The sequence below is a fragment of the Bubalus bubalis genome, chromosome 7 (genome assembly GCF_019923935.1).
Source record: "Bubalus bubalis isolate 160015118507 breed Murrah chromosome 7, NDDB_SH_1, whole genome shotgun sequence".
NCBI classification, from domain to species: domain Eukaryota; kingdom Metazoa; phylum Chordata; class Mammalia; order Artiodactyla; family Bovidae; genus Bubalus; species Bubalus bubalis.
The window spans coordinates 2,055,916-2,077,046 of NC_059163.1; the positions used below are offsets into that span (position 1 = coordinate 2,055,916).

General features: G+C 48.3%; 1 protein-coding gene across 21 annotated transcripts in view; it reads left to right on the forward strand.

The window, feature by feature from the left end:
* GRK4 (G protein-coupled receptor kinase 4) overlaps positions 1-21,131 on the forward strand; it is a 55,887-nt gene that overhangs the window by 15,972 nt on the left and 18,784 nt on the right. For 19 of the 21 annotated variants that reach the window (XM_025289616.3, XM_045166246.1, XM_045166244.1 and 16 more), the window contains 5 exons: positions 5,461-5,573; positions 8,696-8,773; positions 14,624-14,727; positions 17,988-18,080; positions 19,255-19,318. In XM_025289616.3, coding sequence (XP_025145401.1) covers positions 5,461-5,573; positions 8,696-8,773; positions 14,624-14,727; positions 17,988-18,080; positions 19,255-19,318 — 452 coding nt within the window. Of the gene's footprint in view, positions 1-5,460; positions 5,574-8,695; positions 8,774-14,623; positions 14,728-17,987; positions 18,081-19,254; positions 19,319-21,131 lie in introns of those variants that run through there. The other 2 variants (XM_045166243.1, XM_045166260.1) reach the window with 2 other exon arrangements.

Below are 21,131 nucleotides of genomic sequence, written 5' to 3' on the forward strand. Positions count from 1 at the left end.
GAGAAATGTAGCAATCGTCCCCTCTAGAGGGGAACGCTGGTCAGCCTTTTCCATTCTTCTTCCAAACAGTTCTGTATGCATGTGGACAGGAATTCTTGATGGGAACTTAAGGAAAAGAGTGGTCAGATAAACAATAAGATGCATCGGTGTCATGGGCCACTCTACAGCTGTGAGAGTGTTAGCCACAGGTCCTGACGTGAGCGAAGAAGTCATGTGCAGAGCCATGCGTGAGGGCAGCCATCACTGTTTGTTTAGAGATGTGATTCCAGTTCAAAGGATATGCATTCAAAATGTGGATATTCCCAGGTTGCCTTTCGCAAACTCTGTCACCTTACCCTTGCCTGTGACTTTGCTAACACTGATTGTTGCCAGTGTTTTTCATCTTTTTGTTGTTCAGTTGCTTATTCATATCTGACTCTTTGTGACCCCATGGACTGCGACATGCCAGGCTCCCTGTCCATCACTGTCTCCTGAAGTTTGCTCAGATTCATGTCAAATTGTAATTTGAAAAGTGGTTTCATTTTAATTATGGATGGAATTGAGCAGTTTCCTTGGGTTTTTCAATTTTATTTTCTTCTAATTCATTTGTAAAAGTTCTTTATATGTGAAATGAGTTATCCTTTTATATTCAATGTGAATACATTTTCTATTTCTGCTCTTGCCTTTTGATTTGCAGTATTTTTTCAATATGGATGTTTTAATTTTTTATGTAGACAAATATATCAATATTTTTCTTCTTAGCCTCTGAACTTTATGTTGTATTTAGGGAAGACACCTTTACTCCAAGATAATTTTTTTTTAATCTGTTTTTTCTTTAGTACCATTATAGTTCCTTTTAAAGAAAGTTTAAATATTTTAACTATCAAAGTTAACTTCAGATAGCATAAAGTCAGAGTATTTTTCCCCTAAAAAAACGTATCCAACCTTATTATTTAACCTCATTACATTTTTTTTCTCATTATGTTTTAAAAATAGCAATTTTTTGGAGATATAATTAGCATACCCTATAATTCACCTGTTTAAAGTGTATAATTCAGTGGTTTTTAATATATTCACAGAGTTGTGCAACCATTACCACAGTCAGTTTTTTTAGTTTTACAACATTTTCATCACCCGGAAAGAAACCCCGTACTCACTGGTAGTACTCCCGATTCCCTCCCCCCGCTTCCAGCCACAGGCGGCCACTCATCCACCTCTGTGTCTTTGGATCTGCTGATCCTGGACATTTCATATAGATGGGAACCGTACACTCTGTGGGCTTGTGTGACTGGCTTCTTTTCACTTAACCTCATCTCTTCAGAGTTCCTGCACTGTGTGGCGTGGATCAGTACTTACCTCCTTTTGTTGTCAAATACTCTTCCACTGTACATGTTATACTTATCCATTCATCATTTCATAGACATTGAGTTGTTTTCCATTTTTTGTCTGTTATGAATAATATGGCTACAGTTCAGTTCAGTTGCTCAGTCGTGTCCGACTCTTTGCGACCCCACGGACTGCAGCACGCCAGGCCTCCCTGTCCATCACCAACTCCCAGAGTTTACTCAAACTCACGTCCATTGAGTCGGTAAGGCCATCCAACCAGCTAGCTCATCCTCTGTCTTCCCCTTCTCCTTCTGCCTTCAATCTTTCCCAGCATCAGGGTCTTTTCCAACGAGTCAGTTCATCACATCAGGTGGCCAAAGTTACTCATGTACAAGTCTTTTTTAATTGTGGTAAAATAAACGTAACAGAAGTGGCCACTTTAACCGTTTTGAAGTGTGAAGTTCAGTGGTGTTTGTTTGGAGATTGTACATGTGTCCGAGAAGGACCTCTGTCTGCCCTGTGCTGCCTACATGATGCAGATCTGTTGCAGCTCGGGGCTGGCTGCTCTGAGCCCGCAATTTCCTCAATGTCCCCGAGAGCGGCCCTCCCTGTCGTTGCCTCCTCACCTCTGAGGGACTTGGAACTGGAACCAGTTGCCTTCTGAGACACTTTTATTGTGAGAAACTGGCCCTTCCCTCGGAGACGGCAATGGCACCCCACTCCAGTACTCTTGCCTGGAAAATCCCATGGACGGGGGAGCCTGGTGGGCTGCAGTCCATGGGGTCACTAAGAGTCAGACACGACTGAGCGACTTCACTTTCACTTTTCACTTGCATGCATTGGAGAAGGAAATGGCAACCCACTCCAGTGTTCTTGCCTGGAGAATCCCAGGGACGGGGGAGCCTTGGTGGGCTGCCGTCTAAGGGGTCTCGCAGAGTCAGACACAACTGAAGCGACTTAGCAGCAGCAGGCCCTTCCCTCCCGTGCTTGCCGCCTCCCTCAGGTCACCAGTGCTCTTCCATGGGCTGGTGCCCCGGCCCCAGCGCGCTGCCCCTCTCCCCGTCCACGGCCCAGGTCCTTCCAGATAGCCCTCGGACATGAGCATGTCCCACAGATGTCTTCAAAATGCCCGACTTGTAAGAATAACTGTGAAGGTCAAATGTGACAATCCGCGGAGAGGACTTACAGGTGCCCTGGCACACAGTGAGAGGAGGAAATTCTCTCCTGTAGTTTGTTTTTACTGCTCCTTCCAGGAAGGAGGGAGATTCCTTGGTGTGGCATCTAGGCCTTTTGAAGCTGTGAGCTTTTTTTTTTTTTCCCTTGAAGCTTCATTTGCCTCCACATTGGCCTCCCTGCGTGTCCTCTTTCAGCCTCTCTGAACTGCTTGTGGGGTTAGTCGCTTGCCTCTGTGTATCTTGGTCCATAGATGGTCCTAACAAATTAAAATCTGGTACAGTAGCATAGCATTATAGGGGATGTGTAGTCCATGCGGTGTAGAAGCTGTTCAGTGTGGCTGGAGCCAGAAAGAAGAAACTGTTCCGACCTGAACTTGCACTCCGCCGAGGAGCATGGCGTTGTTGGTTTCTAGTTTGTCTGTTTGTTTTTTGCTCCTCCTGCGTTGTGCTCACTAGTCATCCTTTTTGGTTTCCATTTTGTCCTCTTCGATTTCTTTCTTATTCTGTTATTACAGCCCCTCAAGTAATTTTTACTGCTTACTGTGTCCCTCTGGATCTTTGCATTTTGCGGTTAATTTTTTGTTCTTTCTTAGAGGTTTTGTTTCTCCTTAACTGCTGGGAATGCCTCTGAGATGTCTCTACCTCTGAATCAACCTTCTTTTGTCATGTTTAGCATTTATTGGAGCCTTTAATCTTGGGCCTGGGAAAATTTAATGTATATTAAATTATAAAACTTATGTATACTTAATTATAAAATTTAATATATGTCTAATTTAAGAGAGGGGCTTCCTCTGTGGTCATGTGGTTCGACTTTCCTGGGCACCCCTCTGTTGCATGGGATTCTGGAAGGTGGGTGGGTCAGCGAGGTCCCATCCGGACGGAGCCTGTGTTCCAGGGGCCACAGACAGCATTGCCCCACTTTACCAGCTCAGCATGAAGTTCCTCCAGCTGGGCTCTGCCTCCCCGGGGTCTCAGCGTCTCTCTTGTCAGATACCCACATTCTGCAAAGTGGCTTCAGCCTGAAGTCCCCTGGCCTGCAGTTGTGTTCAGGCCTCGGCAGAGCTCCCGGGACCCAGACGCCTGGGCGGGCTTCCTGGTCTCTGAGGACTCGCTTGTGGCTCCTTTAGCGGTCCTGCGCTGTTGGCTTTCTCTCTTCCTGTTGTTCAGTTGCTCAGTTGGGTCCTACTCTTGTGTGTGTGTGTGTGTGTGTCTGACTCTTTACAACCCCATGGACTGTAGCCCACCAGGCTTCTCTGTCCGTGGCATTTCCCAGGTGAGAATACTGGAGTGGGTTGCCATTTCCTCCTCCAGGACATCTTCCTGACCCAGGGATCAAACCTGTGTCTCTTGCATTGCAGGTGGTTTCTTTACCGCTGAGCCACCTGGGAAGCCCATGCAGTCCTCAGGTCTCTTGACTCCCAAGGACACCTGCATTCTGCTTTCCGTGTCAGGCTTCATCCTTTCTGTTGTGGTTTTGTCTTTGGTCCTTTGAGGAGGAGCCCAGGTGAGAAGGCCGGCAGACCCGTGCTCCATCTGCCACCCCCCTGGAAACCGGGAAGATGTACGAACCTCCGAGTGTGGGGGCAAAGCCTTTACAGCTCCCAGCTTTGGACTTCCCTGGCTGTCCAGGGGTTAAGCCTCCGTGCTTCCACTGCAGGGGTCACGGGTTAGATGCCTGGTCCCCAGTGGTGAGGACCCCATGCTTCCACTGCAGGGGGCGAGGGCTGGAAGCCTAGTCCCCCATAGAAGTTCCACCTGCTGCGAGGTGCAGCCACAAACAAAAAACAAACCAAAAAACCTCTCAACTTTTAAAAACATCACCCCTTTAACTACTGTGTTAACTGTGTTTTTTAAATGAAGTGAGTGAGTATCCCTAAATAAAATGTGGTAGCTGAATTGGATAAAGTGGGTGGCAGAATTTTTGCCAAACTGCTGCTGACATTTATTGAAACAAGCAGTTGTGCAATGGGAAACATGGTTTTATATCCTTGGCTGCATTCCCCACATGCAGACTCAGTGATCTAAACAGGATTTCGTTCCTACTTATACTTGGCATTAATAAACCCTTCAGTTGAGGAGTTTGTTAGGGCCTGCTTGATTTTCATGAGTTTCACTTAATTCTTCACCTTTATAGCTGGTTTAGGAATGTGAAAAAAGTGAAAATGAAGTTGCTCAGTTCTGTCTGACTCTCTGTCCATGGGATTCTCTAGGCAAGAATACTGGAGTGGGTTGCCATACCCTTCTCCAGGGGATTTTCCCGACCCAGGGATCGAACCCAGATCTCCTGCTTTGCAGGCACATTCTTTACCATCTGAGCCATAGGAATATCCGAACATAATTATGCTCAAGTTCAGAACCACTGCTAAAAGAGCAACTGATTTTCTTGCTGAAGTTTGAACAGACCTATTTTGAACATAGGATTTTGCCTTATAGTCCTTGTGATACTTTTGCCAAATTTTAGTGCCTTGTTCTCAAGATAATATGAGTGTTTGGGATAAGGTAAGGTATACAATATATTATCCCACCAGAGAGGGAAAAAAAACGGTTAAAAAATCGTTAAAAATATATTTGTTAACTTGTGAAAGAATGGAAATGTATCAAAACAAAAAAGTTTTCAAAAATCTAAAGTAGTATGTTCCTGTGATGTATTTCACATGCGTGTAATTTGTGCCTAACACACAGAGTGGGTGGAGATGTGGGAGGACCGACCCAGCGCCCTTTCCTGCCCCTCGGTTGCCCAGGGAACCCCCCTTTCCTCTGGTGGGGAGCATGGAATTCGCAGTCCGTCTCCACACACCTTTCTTCATCCGTTCTTCCGACTGCCTTTGGCACTTTACTTTTAAATATTCGTGATGACCCGGTGTGGACTGGTAAACAAAACTGGCCTCAGCAACAGCACCGCCAGGGCTGTTCCCGCCGCTGCGCCAGGTAAGAGCCGTGCGCCTCAGAAAAGCCCGTGTGCTGCCTTCTCTTCACCCAGAGAGCGACTACAGCAGCCTCTGTGACAAGCAGCCGATCGGAAGACTCCTCTTCAGGCAGTTCTGCGACACGAAAGGGGATCTGAAGAGGCGGATTGAGTTCCTGGATGCAGTGGTGAGTGATTTATCGCCGCATTGAGCCGCCCAAGCCCGGGCTTTTCAAAAAAGTGGAAAATTCGCTTGAGGGCTCTCTCAGGCGATCAGACCCTGCAGCGGTGAGGGCACAGAGACTAGTGTCCTGGCTGCGCGCCCTGTTGGGTTAAAGCGGATAAAGTCGTAGTTCATACAGATTGCTTCCCAAGCTTCGGAGAAACAAAGGTGTTTACGATGTAGCTTTGAAGCGTGCTGCTTTGCCTTGCAAGAAGGCTAAAGAGCTGGTGAAGGCAGCGCTTGAGAGCTGCCTCCTCCAGGCGCCCTGAGTGCTTGGAGACGCTTCCACCCAGAGCACGCACAGGGAAGAAGCCAGCGCAGGAAGCAGGGTCACAGTGAATGGAGTTGGCCATCCTTCTAAGTCTGCCTGACATCTCTGTGTCTCCAGCTCGACGTTCACCCTGATTTCCTTCTAGGTTAAGAGATGTTGTGTTTCTGAAACCATATAGATAGCACTGGCAAGACTAGAAGCTTCAGCACTATAAAATTCAGAAGCGGCTTAATGGACAGTCGGGAGTTGTGCCCAGATTATGACGCTTCCCTCGCTGCTTCGGCCTGACCCACTCACATCAGCAAATGTGTATTGACTCCATACTGTATGCAAAGGACTAGCCTATATCATGGGGATTTTAGTCATGTTTTCCCCCTTGACTTAGCTTTTTAGAAATATGTACCTATATGTATTCTTTCGGAAAACCGTGTGGGGCCCTTGCCTGTTTTGTTGTTTGCTCGTGCTCTGGGAGCTCCCCGGCTCTCCTCTCTGGTGCCTGGACTGGGCTGAGAGATGGCTGGGAGGGAGGCAGTCAGAGCTTCCTTTTTAAGGCTTCTCAGATGGCACTAGTTGTAAGGAACACCCTGCCTGCTAGTGCAGGAGACATAGGGGACACGGGTTCCATCCCTGGCTCGAGAAGATCCCCTGGAGCAAGGCGTGGCAGCTCACTCCAGTGTTCTTACCTGGGCAGTCCCATGGACAGGGGAGCCCAGCAGCTTATGGTCCCATAGGGTTGCGCAGAGTTGGACGCAACTGAAGTGACCGAGCATGTGTGCTTCCTTTTTTAAAAACTCTGTCTTTTATATTGGCCTGTAGTTGATGTCCAGCGCTGCATTAGTTTTAGGTGTACACCCGAGTCTTCTGATGAATCATGACCCCTTTAGCTTCTAGGTGCCTGGCTTGCTGGCTGTGGTGGCAGGATTAGTTTTTCGACGGTAGCCTCATGGTGCATAAGCCACACCAGCATCATATGCCCCCAGGCATCACTGCGGCTCCGTCTCTCCTTGTATGGGTGATGCCAGGTTCTTTGAACTCCTCGAGTGGACAGACGGCATCTTATCCATTTCCTTCTGCTGGCCGCTGACGTGGTTTTCCGCTCTGTTCCGGTGTCAATGTTTGTTGAATGAATTGTATCAGTCAGGGACCAAGGAAAGACATGGAAACGGTAACAGATAGGCTGAGAGATTTATTGCAAGGAATCAGCATACATGACGGTGTGATCTGGCTGGAGGTGGGAAATCCGTTGCTCAGATCATCAGGAAGGGCAGCACAGGACTCTCCAGCAGCGGGGTGAAACTGTTCTCTTCAGGCAGAACTTCTTGAGGAAGCCTCAGCTCTGCTTGAAAGGCCTTTGCGCTGGTTGAACAAGGCCCTCCCAGATTACCTGGGATTGAAGTCAACCAAGAGAGACTCTGGTCACATCTACAAACACCCAGCAACACTGGGTTAGTGTTTAAGTACCTAGAGATGGTCACCCATCTGGTTGGCACGTCAGAGGTCATCACAGAGTCACAACACTTTCTCTCCCATCAATTGTCCATTGTATCGCATCCAGAACTCCTGGAACTTGAGTTGAGCAGTCCATGCGTGAACAGAGTCACACACTTTCTCTCCTATCGATTGTCCATTGTGTCGTATCTGGAGCTCCTGGAGCTTGAGTCGAGCAGTCTGTGCGTAAACAGTGTGCCGGCCAGTGTGCTGGTGAGTGTGATGCCTTGAATGGAGAGGGTGAAGTCGGCTCTGGGAGGGCAGCCAGCCAAGGCCACGGCTCCTGTGCCAGGCCTGAGCAGAGTGCGAGGGAGGAGGCTGTTTGCTGGCACAAGCCCTCCATCCTGGAGTCCTCTCCGTGCGTTCAGTAGAGCAGCTTCCCTGGGTCTTCGTTCCCCGCCTCTCTCCACTCCATCTGACTTTCGGCTTCACTGCTCTTCAGGGTCCCACTTGCAGAACCTGGGCTTCGTGAGACCTCTGCATCCTCCTGTCTGCCTGGCTGGGACTCTGCGGAACAACTTGTTGAAATTCTCTTATCTCGGTCTTGGCAATCTCCCTCTTGTATCTCTCTCTCCTCTCTGTCTTCCCATTCCTTGTTCCTTGCTCATCCTCGATGGGTGTTTAGATACTGATCAGGTGCTGCCTGTGACTTCATTTTCTGGCCTGGGTGCTGTCGCCTGCCCTCTGGTTGATCCCTGACATGTGTGTGTGAATGACTCTTGTTCAAGTGTTGCGGACTGACTTCCTTGGGAGCACTGCACACAGGTGTCCAAGTGCCTCTTGGGCTTTCCTGAAACACCGTTGCCTAGGCCAGCCCAAGTTGTTCATCTTACTCCATTCTATTTGGCCACATTTAAGGGCTGAAAATGCAGTAGGATACAGGGAGTACTGTGGCACGTGTTCCTTACTACACTGTGTTAGTTGCCCAGTCGTGCCCGACTCTTTGCAACCCCATGGACTGCAGCCCACCAGGCTCTTCTGTTCATGAGATTTTCCAGGCAAGGATACTGGAGTGGGTTGCCATTTCCTTCTCCAGGGGATCTTCCCAACCCAGGGATTGAACCCGGGTCTCCTGCACTGCAGGCAGATTCTTTACCAACTGAGCTACAAGGGAAGCATACTACATTATCGATCCTTTAAAAACAGACCAGTTTTTCCCCTCATGGCCATCAGTTTTCCAAAGAAGAGCTGCAGATACTTGATCAAAAGAGGTGCTCACTGGTTCTCAAGGCACCAAGTCAATTCCACAAGTCAGGATTTTTGAAACCTTAAAAAGTCCACAAAGAAGCTTAACTAACGTTTTTCTTTTCTGTTGTCTCTGCAATCAGGCAGAATATGAAGTGGCCGCTGATGAGGACCGAAGACACTGTGGGCTCCTGGTCTTGGACACGTTCTTCGGGGGAAAGGTGCGTTTCCTTCTTTAGCATAAAGATTTGTAAATGACTTAAATAATTAGAGCACATAGCCATGTTTACTTCGTTGGAATAAGTAAGTAATGAAATGACTCCATTTTACTTTGGAGTCAAAGCCCATTTGGGTCTGAACCATCTCTGCCACTCTCTCACTGTGGGAATATCTTTGTGCCCACTAGATGGTCCACTGAGAGCTGTAGAAGAGAGGTTGCATTTATGTAACTTTTAAATTTTTTTCTATTAATTTCTTTTTTCTTCCTCACCTTCTCTGAAGAAAAACTAAAATAGCAAGGGAAGTTGTCAAGGAGAAAGGTGCAGTGTGGAGAGTTGCCCTGGTCGACACAGCAAGTACGGAAGCAGGAGGGGCAGCGGTGCCTGCTTCTGCTGCTGTTCAGTTGCTCAGTCGTGTCTGACTCTCTGGGACCCATGAATAGCAACCTGCCAGACTTCCCCGTCCTTCACTATCTCTGGGAGTTTGCCCACACTCATGTGCCATCCAGCCATCTCATCCTCTGTCACCCCCTTATCCTGCCTCAATCTTTCCCAGCATAAGGGTCTTCTCCAATGTCAGCTCTTCACATCAGGTGTCCAGAGTATTGGAGATCAAGCTTCAGCATCAGTCCTTCCAATGAATATTTAGGGTCGATCTCCTTCAGGATTGACTGGTTTGATGTCCTTGCTGTCCAAGGGACTCTCAAGAGGCTTCTCCAGCACCACAGTTCAGTTCTTTCATGCTTAGCCTTCCTGATGGTCCAACTCTCACATCTGTATGTGACTACTGGAAAAACCATGGCCTTTGACTATACAGACTTTTTGTCAACAAAGTGATATCTCTGCGTTTTAGTATGCTGTCTATGTTTATTATAGCTTTTCTTCCAAGGAGCAAGTGTCTTTTAATTTCATGGCTATAGTCACCATCCACAGTGATTTTGGAGCCAAGAAAATAAAGTCTGTCACCGTTTCCACTTTTTCCCCTTCTCTTTGCCATAAAGTGAAGGGACTGGTTGCCATGATCTTACTTTTTTGAACTTTGAGCTTTAAGCCAGCTTTTCCACTTTCCTCTTTCACCTTCATCAAGAGGCTCTTTAGTTCCTCTTCGCTTTTTGCCATTAGGGTGGTGTCATCTGCATATCTGAGGTTATTGATATTTCTCTGGGCAATCTTGATTCCAGCTTGTGCTTCATCCAGCCCGGCATTTCTCATGATGTACTCTGCATGTAAGTTACACAAGCATGGTGACAATATACAGCCTTGACATACTCTTTTCCCAATTTGGAACCAGTCTGTTGTCCCATGTCTGGTTCTAACTGTTGCTTCTTGACCTGCATACAGATTTCTTAGGAGGCAGGTAAAAGTGGTCTGGTATTCCCATCTGTTTAAGAATTTTCCACATTTTGTTGTGATCCACACAGTCAAAGGCTTTAGTATAGTCAATGAAGCGGAAGTAGATGTTTTTCTGGAATTCTCTTGCTTTTTCTGTGATCCAGTGGATGTTGGCAATTTGATCTCTGATTCCTCTGCCTTTTCTAAATCCCACTTGTACATCTGGAAGTTCTCTGTTCATATACTGTTGAAGCGTCTTGTGGAGAATTTTGAACATTACTTTGCTAGCGTGTGAGATGAGTGCAACTGTGTGGTAGTTTGAACATTTTTTGGCATTGCCCTTTTTTGGGGAATGGAATGAAAACTGACCTTTTCCAGTCCTGTGGCCACTGCTGAGTTTTCCAAATTTGCTGGCATATTGAGTGCAGCACTTTCATAGCGTCATCTTTTAAGATTTGAAATAACTCAGCTGGAGTTCCATCACTTCTAGTTTTGTTCATAGTAATGCTTCCTAAGGCCCACTTGACCTCACACTCCAGGATGGCATACAAACAACAGGAATTTATTGCTCACACATCTGGAAGCTGATAGCCAGCACCTCCTTGCTGTGTCCTTACGGGGTGAAAGAGGTGTGAGGTGTCTCTGGAACCTCCACTATAAGGGCTCCAGCCCCACTCACAGGAGCTCCATCCTCTTGATCTAAGCATCTCCCAAGGGCTCTGCCTCCCAGTATCGTCACTTTGGGGGTTAGGAATTCAACATACATATTTGGGCACACATTCAGATTGGAGCAGTCGTATATAGGACATCCTGAGTATTTATACACATTAGGGAGAAAGAAAGCTGCGAGAGCTAGTAAATGAATTCAGCAAGGTTGCAGGATACTAGATCACTAAACAAACTTCAATTGTGTTTCTATACACTATCATTTAAAGTCCAAAAATGAAATTAAATCAACTCCATTTACAATAGCATAAAAAAGAACAGAAGAGTTAGCAGTGATTGTTCATAACAAGAACAGAAGAGTTAGCAGTGATTGTTTATAACAAGAACAGAAGAGTTAGCAGTGATTGTTCATAACAAGAACAGAAGAGTTAGCAGTGATTGTTCATAACAAGAACAGAAGAGTTAGCAGTGATTGTTCATAACAAGAACAGAAGAGTTAGCAGTGATTGTTCATAACAAGAACAGAAGAGTTAGCAGTGATTGTTTATAACAAGAATAGAAGAGTTAGCAGTGATTGTTTATAACAAAAGAAGGGCAACATTCAACACACTGAAAACTTCAAAACATCATTGAAAGAAAGTAAAGCAGACCTGTAATAAAATGGAAAGACATCCTGCGTTCACAGATTAGAAGACTTAATATTGATTTGTGGGTTCAATATAATCTGTATCAAAATCTTAACTTCCTTTTTTTGAATAAATTAACAAGTAGATCTTAGAATCCATACACATACTGAAAGGGTCATGAATAGTTACAACAGTCTTAAAAAACAAAGTTGGAGGACTTAACACCTCTCAATTTCAAAACTTACTACAAAGCTACAGGACAGTATGGTCCTGGCATGAGGACAGACGTATAGATCAACAGAACAGAACTGAGAGTCTGGAAGCTGTCAGTTGACTTAAGGCTGCCAGGACTATTCATTCGGGAAAAGGAGAGTCTTTTCCATAAATGGGGCCAGGACAGCCGGGTACCCGTGTGCGGAAGAAGGAAGTTGGACCCTTATTTAATGCTGTATACAAAGAGTAACTTGACTGTGGACACCATACTGCTCCTAGAGGAAGCCTCTCAGGCGTGACTCTTAGCTGTAGAACTTCAGGTGCGAAGCTTCACGACCTCAGTGTAGACGGTGGGTTCTCATGTGGCATTGAAAGGACAGCAACAGAAGAAAACAACAGATGAACTGGACTTCATCAAAGTACAGTCTTCAGAGAGCACCGTGAAGGAGAGGCAGACGAGAGCGCGGGACGTACGTGCAGGCCCAGCGTCGGACTAGGATCGGGCGTCCAAGATACGTAACCAGCTCTTAGAGTTCAACAATAAGAAGACAACCCGATTTTAAAAATAATGAAGATTTGCATTTTTAACAGAGGATAATAAGCATATATCTGCTGCAAAATCTACCCCCTCTCCGTCCCCACCGGTGGACTTTCCCATCAGAGTTCTCATTGTCCAAAACTTGAAAAAGTAAGGCACTGGGTCCTTTGGTAAATTTTCTCTGGCAGTTACCTTTCCTGAAAAATAAGTATTGTTCCTTAATTTAAAGCCGCAGAAGGAATCTCTATTCCGCTTTCCTCACGCTTGGTATCAGGCCAGTGGTCCCATCCTTAGCTTGCCGCACTTAGCTTGCCTCATGTCTCTGCTCATGGGGGATCTGAGCATTGCTGTTCCTTCCTGTGGAAGTAAATTTCTGTTGGTGTGTTTTCTATGACTCTGAAGGAAGGATCTCTATTTGGAGTAAGTCATTAAATAGTCTTCATAGAATTAACCTGCTGTTTAATTTAGCTTCAGGAAATTGAGACCTTTGGAGGGGAAATAATACTATGGAAAACCCTAAGAGCTATTTCTGTAAAACATGTATTTTTGAGACAAATGTTGGAATTTAATGGCTTTGTCTGCTGGAAATTTTGTCTTGTTTTCTGTTTGGCCCTGTTCCTGGAACAATGTGTATTTGATGAGTCAGTGAGTGACCAAACTTCTTTACCCTCATCGTAGCCTCTCCGTGTAGGAAGAAAGTGGCCTTGGGGCACACTGCTCCGGTGAGGCTCCACTGCTGCCCCTGTGGCTGCACCAGAACGTTCCACAGTTTGTCGAGCCTCTTCCATCAGATTGTTATGAGGCTAAATGACATAATGCATCACTTGTTTTAGGCAATTTGAATGACAGCTATTAATCATTATTAGTTATAACAGTATTATTGGTTTTGGGGGGAAATGTGAGTTTACTTCTTGTATATGTCTACCAGTAGTTCAGCGGAGAAGGCAAATGGCACCCCACTCCAGTACTCTTGCCTGGAGATTACCATGCACGGAGGAGCCTGGTGGGCTGCAGTCCATGGGGTCGCTACGAGTCGGACATGACGAGTCGGACACGACTGAGCGACTTCACTTTCACTTTTCACGTTCATGCATTGGAGAAGGAAATGGCAACCCACTCCAGTGTTCTTGCCTGGAGAATCCCAGGGACGGGGGAGCCTGCTGGGCTGCCATCTCTGGGGTCGCACAGAGTTGGACACGACTGACATGACTTAGCAGCAGCAACAGCAGCAGTTCAGCATCTTTGATGATGAACTTTGATTTGTAGAAAACAAAAAGTTGTATTGTGGTTATTCATCTACCCCACAGCCAGAAATCAATAAGTTCAATGTACAGTTGAATGTGATCTGTGTATTTTTTTTCAATAAATCAGGACAGCAGTTTTGCTATGTGTTTTCTTTTTCCAGAATCCTCTGCATGAGGGTCAGTAGAGGGGAGAGCTGGTGTGTGGGGATGTTGTTGAGAATATAGACTCCTAGAGCCTTTTTGCAGAGCAGTTTTGCAATAAATACCAGTGTTTTAAATGTTTGTATCTTTTGAGCTAGTATTTCTCCCTCTAGGAATCTACCTTGTAAAACACAGCTGTGGAAAACGTTCACGGCAGTGGTGTTTGCCGTGGTGAGAACTGGCAACGAATTGTTGAGGGGTCAGAAGCCCGTTCTCTAGAAGCCATGCAGTCATTGAAGAAGCAGGGTAGTTCTGTGGGTGTCAGCATATACCTACCCCACTATACATGTATTTATCCCATTTCTGTGAGGGGGGAAAATGTGTCTGTTTCTGAGTGTGTGTGTTTACATTTTCAATTGTGATTAAAAAAAACACAAATTTCCCATTGTAACCATTTCGAGGCGTACAGTTCAGTAGAGTTAAGTGAGTTCACACTGACGTGCAGACCATCACCACCACCCGTCTCCTGGACGGTTTTCATCTGGCACAACTGTGGCTCTGTCCCCATTAAACAGTAACTCCCACTGCCCCTGCCCGCAGCCCCTGGCCCCCTACCATCTGCTTTCTGTCTGTGAATCTGACTAGTACAGGGATCTCATGTAAGGAGAATCATACAGTATATTTCTTTTTGAGACTGGATTATGTCACTTAGCGTACTGTCCTTAAGGTTCCTCCATGTGGTAACAGGTCTTAGAATTCCTTTCTTTTTTGAGGCTGAACAATATCTGCATCTGGACGGACCACACTGAGTTTGTCATCCACCACTGCTGGGCACTTGGGTGGCTCCCGTGCCTCCAGTGTCGGGAACCATGCTGCGCACGTGCCTGCACGGGCGTCTTTGGGGCCTGCAGGGGACGGCTGGAAGAGGCAGCTGACACGGCACTCCGGACAGCGAGGCTGGTGGGGGCGGAGGGGGCGGACCGTCCCTTCATACCCTTTACGGTGTGGCTGTTGTCAATAAGCACAAGATGCTGCCTTCAGCTGGTCATTCATGAAATCACTAACTGTCACGTTTGGTTTGTGCCATCTGAAGGGTTCGCCAGCCCCTCTACCAGAAATACCTGAATACGTGGTGCTCAAGTGCAGGCAGAGGCTGTGGGAGGACCCATCCAAAGACGTCTTCGAGGAGTGCACCAGGTGAGTGGGAGCCCCCGGCCAGACTCCCGCAGCCTCTCCCCGGGGCGTGTCCTCGCTGGATTAGGGCAGGCCCCTCCACCGTCAGGCGGATGAGGAGTGACGACCACACATGCACAGGGGCATCCTGAAGCGCCAGGTCGCGAGCATGGCTTTGCTGCCTGCCCGGCCCCTCTGCCCAGCCTTCCACAGGGCTCGTTCCAGGGTGAAAGGAGCCCCATAGAGCGGGCACTGAAAATATCTTTTCTGCAGACCTTTGCGGTCAGGACAGGAACGTCCCGAGTCCAAGCAGTCACCCGAGTTCAGCTTTCTCGTGTGCTCAGGAGGAAAGAGTGGTAGCTGAAGTGACCTGGCCCCAGGCATGGAGTCGTTTGTAAGCAGATGTTCATTCAGGTGTCAATCATTCCCTCAACATGCGCGTTCTGAGCCCTGCCCTGTTGGGACGGAGTCTGCTCCCTATGGGGTCCGTAAGGCGAGGCTGACCCAGGAGCCCGGAGCTGAGGGCAGGCTGTTAGCAGGGCCGAGTGTCTGAGCACCCCAGAGAGGCTCCTTCTTTCCCCTTCCTGCTTCTGCTGTTGAAACTGTTCTGATGTTGAAAACCATGGGAGTTGCATGACTGGAGAGACTGGTCTCTGCCTTCTCTGTGCAGAAACTTCAAGAGATAGACATAACAGCTGATAATCTTTAAACAGGTGTGGGTATTCCGGCATCTGTTTGGTTAGTTCATTTGACAGGTGGCTCTCCACTCCTACATGTTTATTAACTGGCATTTACCGTCTGCTGCATGTGGCATCGGCACTGGAGACGGCAGCACAGCATCGTGTGGCCTCTAGGAGTTTGGGTTCTTATTATTCTGCCTCATCCCCGTCTTGTTACGGCCTTTATTTTCCCCAAACCCTCCCTTCTGAGTTTGGTTCCCAGAATTCTGGTCCTGCGTAGTGAGCTAAGTGGGTCCTCTCTGCTTCCCACACGAAGCTCTGGTGAGAGTCCTCACGTGATGGTTAGTGGGAGTGTGAAGATGAACACATCAGAAACCAGTGCTGAGCTGATGCACGGTTTTCAGTGTCATGAAATTTACAAATTGTGTGCAGTGGGTTCATGTGCCAGACTAGGGCAGTGGCGCAGAGTCTGTTGCTTTGAGGCAAGGAGTATCGGGAAGTAAAGTTGACATCCTGGGAAGCTGACTTAGCCGTTGACCTTACTAATTTATACAGACCATGAAACACACAAACGAGTTAGAATCAGGCAGTGTTTGTGTTCTTTCACGGAGACACCGAGGGACCTTTATAAAGGGGATTAACTGAGCCAACAGTGTTAGAATCCTGGCTGGTCACAGGTGTTTGGAGCTGAGCTGCCCACGTGCTCGCCAGGGACAGGAGCCCCAGGGCAGGGCCACCCCTGCTCACACATGGGGGCGTGAGGGCCCGGCCTCTGGGACGGGCTCAGTTCTAGGACTGCAGTGGCAGCCTCTCAGCACCCAGTGTCACTGACAGAGTTCGTGTTGATGTGGGTCGTGACGGCACTGATGTTCTGCTGTCCTGCAGAGCAGTGACGCGGCCCCTGGCCTGTGGCCGCTGGTGAGCCCTTCCGTGAGAATGAGAGTTTAAGACGGTAACAGATGACTTAGTGCTTTTATAAACACACGTCATTACTGAACTCCCTCTAAAGTGAAAGTCACTCAGTCATGTCTGGCTCTTTGCGACCCCATGGACTATATAGTCCATGGAATTCTCCAGGCCAGAATAGTAGAGTGGGTAGCCTTTCCCTTCTCCAGGGGATCTTCCCAACCCAGGGATCGAACCCAGGTCCTCTGCAGTGCAGGTGGATTCTTTACCAGCTGAGCCACCAGGGAAGCCCCGACTCCCTCTCCAGGGCCTGGGAAGTCGGGAGCCTCAGAACACAAATTGAGAAGTGCTGTGCTGTAACATCAGCCAGTCCAGGAACATCTGAGCAACCTCTTTGTACAAAATAAAGGGAAGCAAATCAAGTGATTTGCTCAGAAGTCTGAAACCAGTATGGCGCTGGGATTATTCTCACAGCCTCCTCAGTCACGACCTAGTAGCAGTTCTCAGATGGGCTGTGGTCACTCCCGGTTCAGCTCCACCACGCCCAGGGCATGGCTTCCTCTCTCTCTGCCGGTGACTCCACCGCGGCTCGGGCGGGCTCCGTCTGCTCCCCACCCAGGGTCCTGGCCACCCCCGTCCCAAGCTGGACGCCAACTCACCTGTCTCCTTGACTGAGCGGTCAGTCGTCAGGACGGGCTGCGGATGGTCCCTCCAGTGTCAGCTCCGTAGATGCTGATCCACTGCAGCGCTGTTTTAAAGGGCAGGCTGCGTCCTGTCCCTCACCTACTCCCCAAGGACCAATTGTATTCCTACTATCACAGAGTCATAAATAAACCTAAGAGGCAGGGCTCATTGCAGAAGATTTCTTTAAGAAACGTGTAGCATCAAATGATGTACTGAGTGCTCTGATTGGCTAATTGTGTTCTTGTCTTTGGTTCGCTGGGCCTTGCTGCGCGGGGCTTTTCTCTAGCTGCTTTGTGGCGCACGGGCTTCTCGCGGTGCTGGCTTCTCTTGTGTGGAGCACGGGCTCTAGGCACCCGGGCTCAGCAGTGCAGTGGGCTCCGCGCTGTGGCTCACGGGCTTAGTTGCCCTGCGGCACATGGGACCTTCTGGGACCAGGGGTCGGACCCATGCCCCCTGCGTTGGCGGGCAGATTCTTAACCACTGCACCACCAGGAAAGTCCTCGAGAGCTTTGTTTTTAATATTTAAAAAAAAAGGTGACATCACATATTAACAGTTTCTACCCTATGACTGTTATCACTTATACATTTACACCAATATTAATTGCAAACTGTTACATTCCCTCCTGAAATACATGTGCCTCCACGTGTGCAGGCACACATGTGCACGCGCACACACACACACACACACCCCTTGAGTATATTTTAAACTATTGTTTTTCTACTGGAAGATTATTTTTATCAAGTAATTACTTCACTGATATTCTAATACTTAAAAAGTACCTCTGATTTTAGGAAGGTAAATTGGTTTTATTTCTTTTGAATTCTTGCGTTCATGTTTTCACTGGTAGCATTGGAAACTAGTGTGCGATTCTGTAGTTGCAAAATTCAGTGTACTGAATTATGGGTAATGATTCATTTTCCCGTATCCCGCGCTCACTCATGCATTAAATCACCAAGTTGTCTTCGTTTTGTACTGCAGCCAGATGTACATAGTTGCATAAAATCTCTTTCTAGAATTGTCCATGACCATTTAAGTGAAGAAGCATTTGAAGAATACCAAGAAAGTGCATATTTTTCTCGATTTTTACAGTGGAAATGGCTGGAAAGGTATGTTCTCATCTGACATTCAGTGAAAACAAATCGTGACTTCCATTACTGCATTCTGACTGATGTATACCTTTCTGTCAAAATACTATTGGAAATCTTGTTATTAATATTGTACAATTTCTTCTGACCCAGTGGGCCCTGTTTCCTCTTGTAAATGACAGTTAGCCCTGCTGGTGCCACCGTGAGACGGTAAACCATGTCCTGGGTTCACAGACACAGAATCCGACGTGGTGCTCAGCTCTTTGCCATCTCAGCCGCTACCCAGATGCCTACTACCTGTGTGTCCTCAGTGACGTGGCCTGCATGGGCTTTGGGTGACCTACCCCCTGGGGAAGGAAATAGCAGCCCACTCCAGTATTCTTGGCAATCCCGTGGACAAGAGGAGCCTGGTGGGCTACAGTCCATGGGGTCACAGAGAGTCCGCCACGGCTTGGTGACTAAACCACCACCACCACCCTGGACGCTGGAGTCACCGGAGGAACGAGTGTGGACACTCAGCACAGGGCTTGGCGCACAACAGAAGTGCCCAGGAAGTGTTCAGTTCAGCTCAGTCACTCAGTCGTGTCCGACTCTTTGCGACCCCATGAATTGCAGCACGCCGGGCCTCCCTGTCCATCAACAGCTCCCGGAGTTCACTGAGACTCACGCCCATCGAGTCGGTGACGCCATCCAGCCGTCTCGTCCTCTGTGTTAGCTGCCACCAGCGTCGTTGTTACAATGATGGCTGATTTATTAAATTTCAGTTCTCGCTCATACAGGTTTCTTTTGCTACGGTGTCAACACCGCCTTTGAGGCTCTTTCTTCAAAGAGCAGCTCCCTGTCAATGTCATTTCCCTCACCAGCTTTCTGAGAGGCCCAGGAGCTGTGCCAAAGAGAACACAGAGGGCTCTGCTAGCGTGGGCTGGCTGCAGACTTGTGTTCAGTTCAGTCAGTAAGGGTAGCAGGATCATTCTGCGTCTGTCTTCCGTGTTTTCACAGTTTTAAACGTTAGCGTGCTTGTCTCTTGAAAGCTGTCCCACTGAGGAGCTCCCCTCTGAGCATAGGCAGCTGGTCCTGGGCACCCTCCCCAGGGTCCCCTTCTAAGGCCAGGCCAGCGGCTAGGTAGGTTTTTCTCTTTCCAAATAGCAATGTGATGTGAGACCTGAGGCTTTCTTTTTCCCTTGTCATTAATTAGGCAACCGGTGACAAAGAGCACATTTAGGCACTACAGAGTCCTGGGGAAAGGCGGGTTTGGAGAGGTAAGTCGTACCTGATAGCTGTGAGCAGTACTTCTAGAAAAGCCGAAGGGGGTCACGGAAAGGCGTGATGTTCAGGTAACGTATCGACTCTACCAATCCATTTATTTCTTTACTGTGTATTTTAGGAATACTTTTAGCAGCCACGAGAATTAAGATTGAACTTTGAGCAAAAGGTACACACACTTAAAAATTTCAGAGATGCGGTGGGGAGAATGATTCACTATCTTTGTGATTTTACATTTCAGTTCTTCGTTCATGTTTTCAGTGTTCAAGTTTAGTAAGGTTGTCCTGACTGAAAAGATTGTTCTGTTTCCATTTGGTGGAGTTTCTGTTATTCCATTCTTATCACTGAGGACTAGCCTGAAAGTTCACATAGTACAGAGTATATTACTAAATTTTGTTAAATATTATTGAATATGCTTATTTAACTCAACTCTGGACATGTATGTACCTTACACCTACTTCGAAAGGTGTTAGAAAATATGGAAATTGGGGAAAATCCTAAAGACACTACCCACAAGTTCACGAGAGATGGTCTTTAAATGGGATTGGAGACGGCTGTGGTCAGTGCTCAGAGTCCCATCACGCTCTGTGCAGCAGCTGAAGGAGACGCTAACGGCCTCGATGAGTGTGTGGAGCGGTCACTTTGAGTTCAAGCCTTCCTAAGCCCCAGAGCCGGGTCAGAGCTGGACACGCCGTCTGCATGAGATTCACATGGCATGTGCTCCCAAATTCTAGTCCAGAACCACGGCCAGCGCCAGCCCGGGAGGAGTCACACCGCTGGGGCCTCCTGTCATCACTCACATCACAGTGGCCGCAAGAGGGACTGGTCGGTGTGCCAGCCTCGGGAGAGCCCGCGGGGTGCCCGCTGTGGCCCTGGAGGCTGCCTGGTGCTCTGTGAGCCCCGCCCCAGCGTTCTGGGCCCTCAGCGGCAGACGCATCTGCAAGGAGTCCGTCTCCTGACGCGCCTCCAGAGCACTCGGTCCATGCCGCCCGCCCCACACTGCCTCTAGGGATGGAGCTCAGACTTCGTGAGGAGCAGAGGAAGGAAGCTTCCAGCACCGGGCTCTTGTGTCTACAAAGCAGTGAAGCCTGCGGTCTGGCCACACAGAGGTCTTAACAATGGACTCAGCAGAAACACGTCGGCAAGTTTTCACTGTCGTGAAAAGACTCGGTGTGCTTATGATCTCATACAGCACTTTTTAAATGCATCGACTGGTGCTCCCAAACAAACAGCTGGGAGGACAGAGAAACGGCTGTGGTTTTTCACAGACGTGTTCTGGGCGTGCTGTGGCACGCCAGGCCTGGGGCAGGGTCAGTGGGTGGTCCATTTCTCTCGGGAATGCCAGTTAGACCCCTGTGACTAAGGCAGACGCCTGGGGCCCTTTCAGTCCAAATGCCGGTAGTGCATTTACCTTTGCTAAATGCCGGCACCTCTTCTGGCGGTGTGAAAGGCCAACATTTTGGTCTCATTTGGTCAACAGCAGTGCTTTCACTTAAGCCCTGAGCCCTCCAGGCAGCCCTGGCGGGTCCTGAGGCCGGTGCAGTGGGCAGGGGCTGGGCGAGCAGCGTTGCCTGCGTGACGGGCGGTGGAGAGAGCACGTCCTTGGGACGCACGCACCCTGAGGTCAGGCTCCTGTGCCTCCACTTCCAGCTGTGTGGTCGGGGCACCTGCCGTGGTCTCCCCCTGCAGAGGCCTCCTGAGCCCTGCTTCACCATCTCTGAGGAGCAGCTGAGGGGCTGCAGAGCCACCCCATCCCTTCTCCCTTCTCGCTCTCTGACTTGGCAACTCCACCTGAAGGAATCTGTCTTC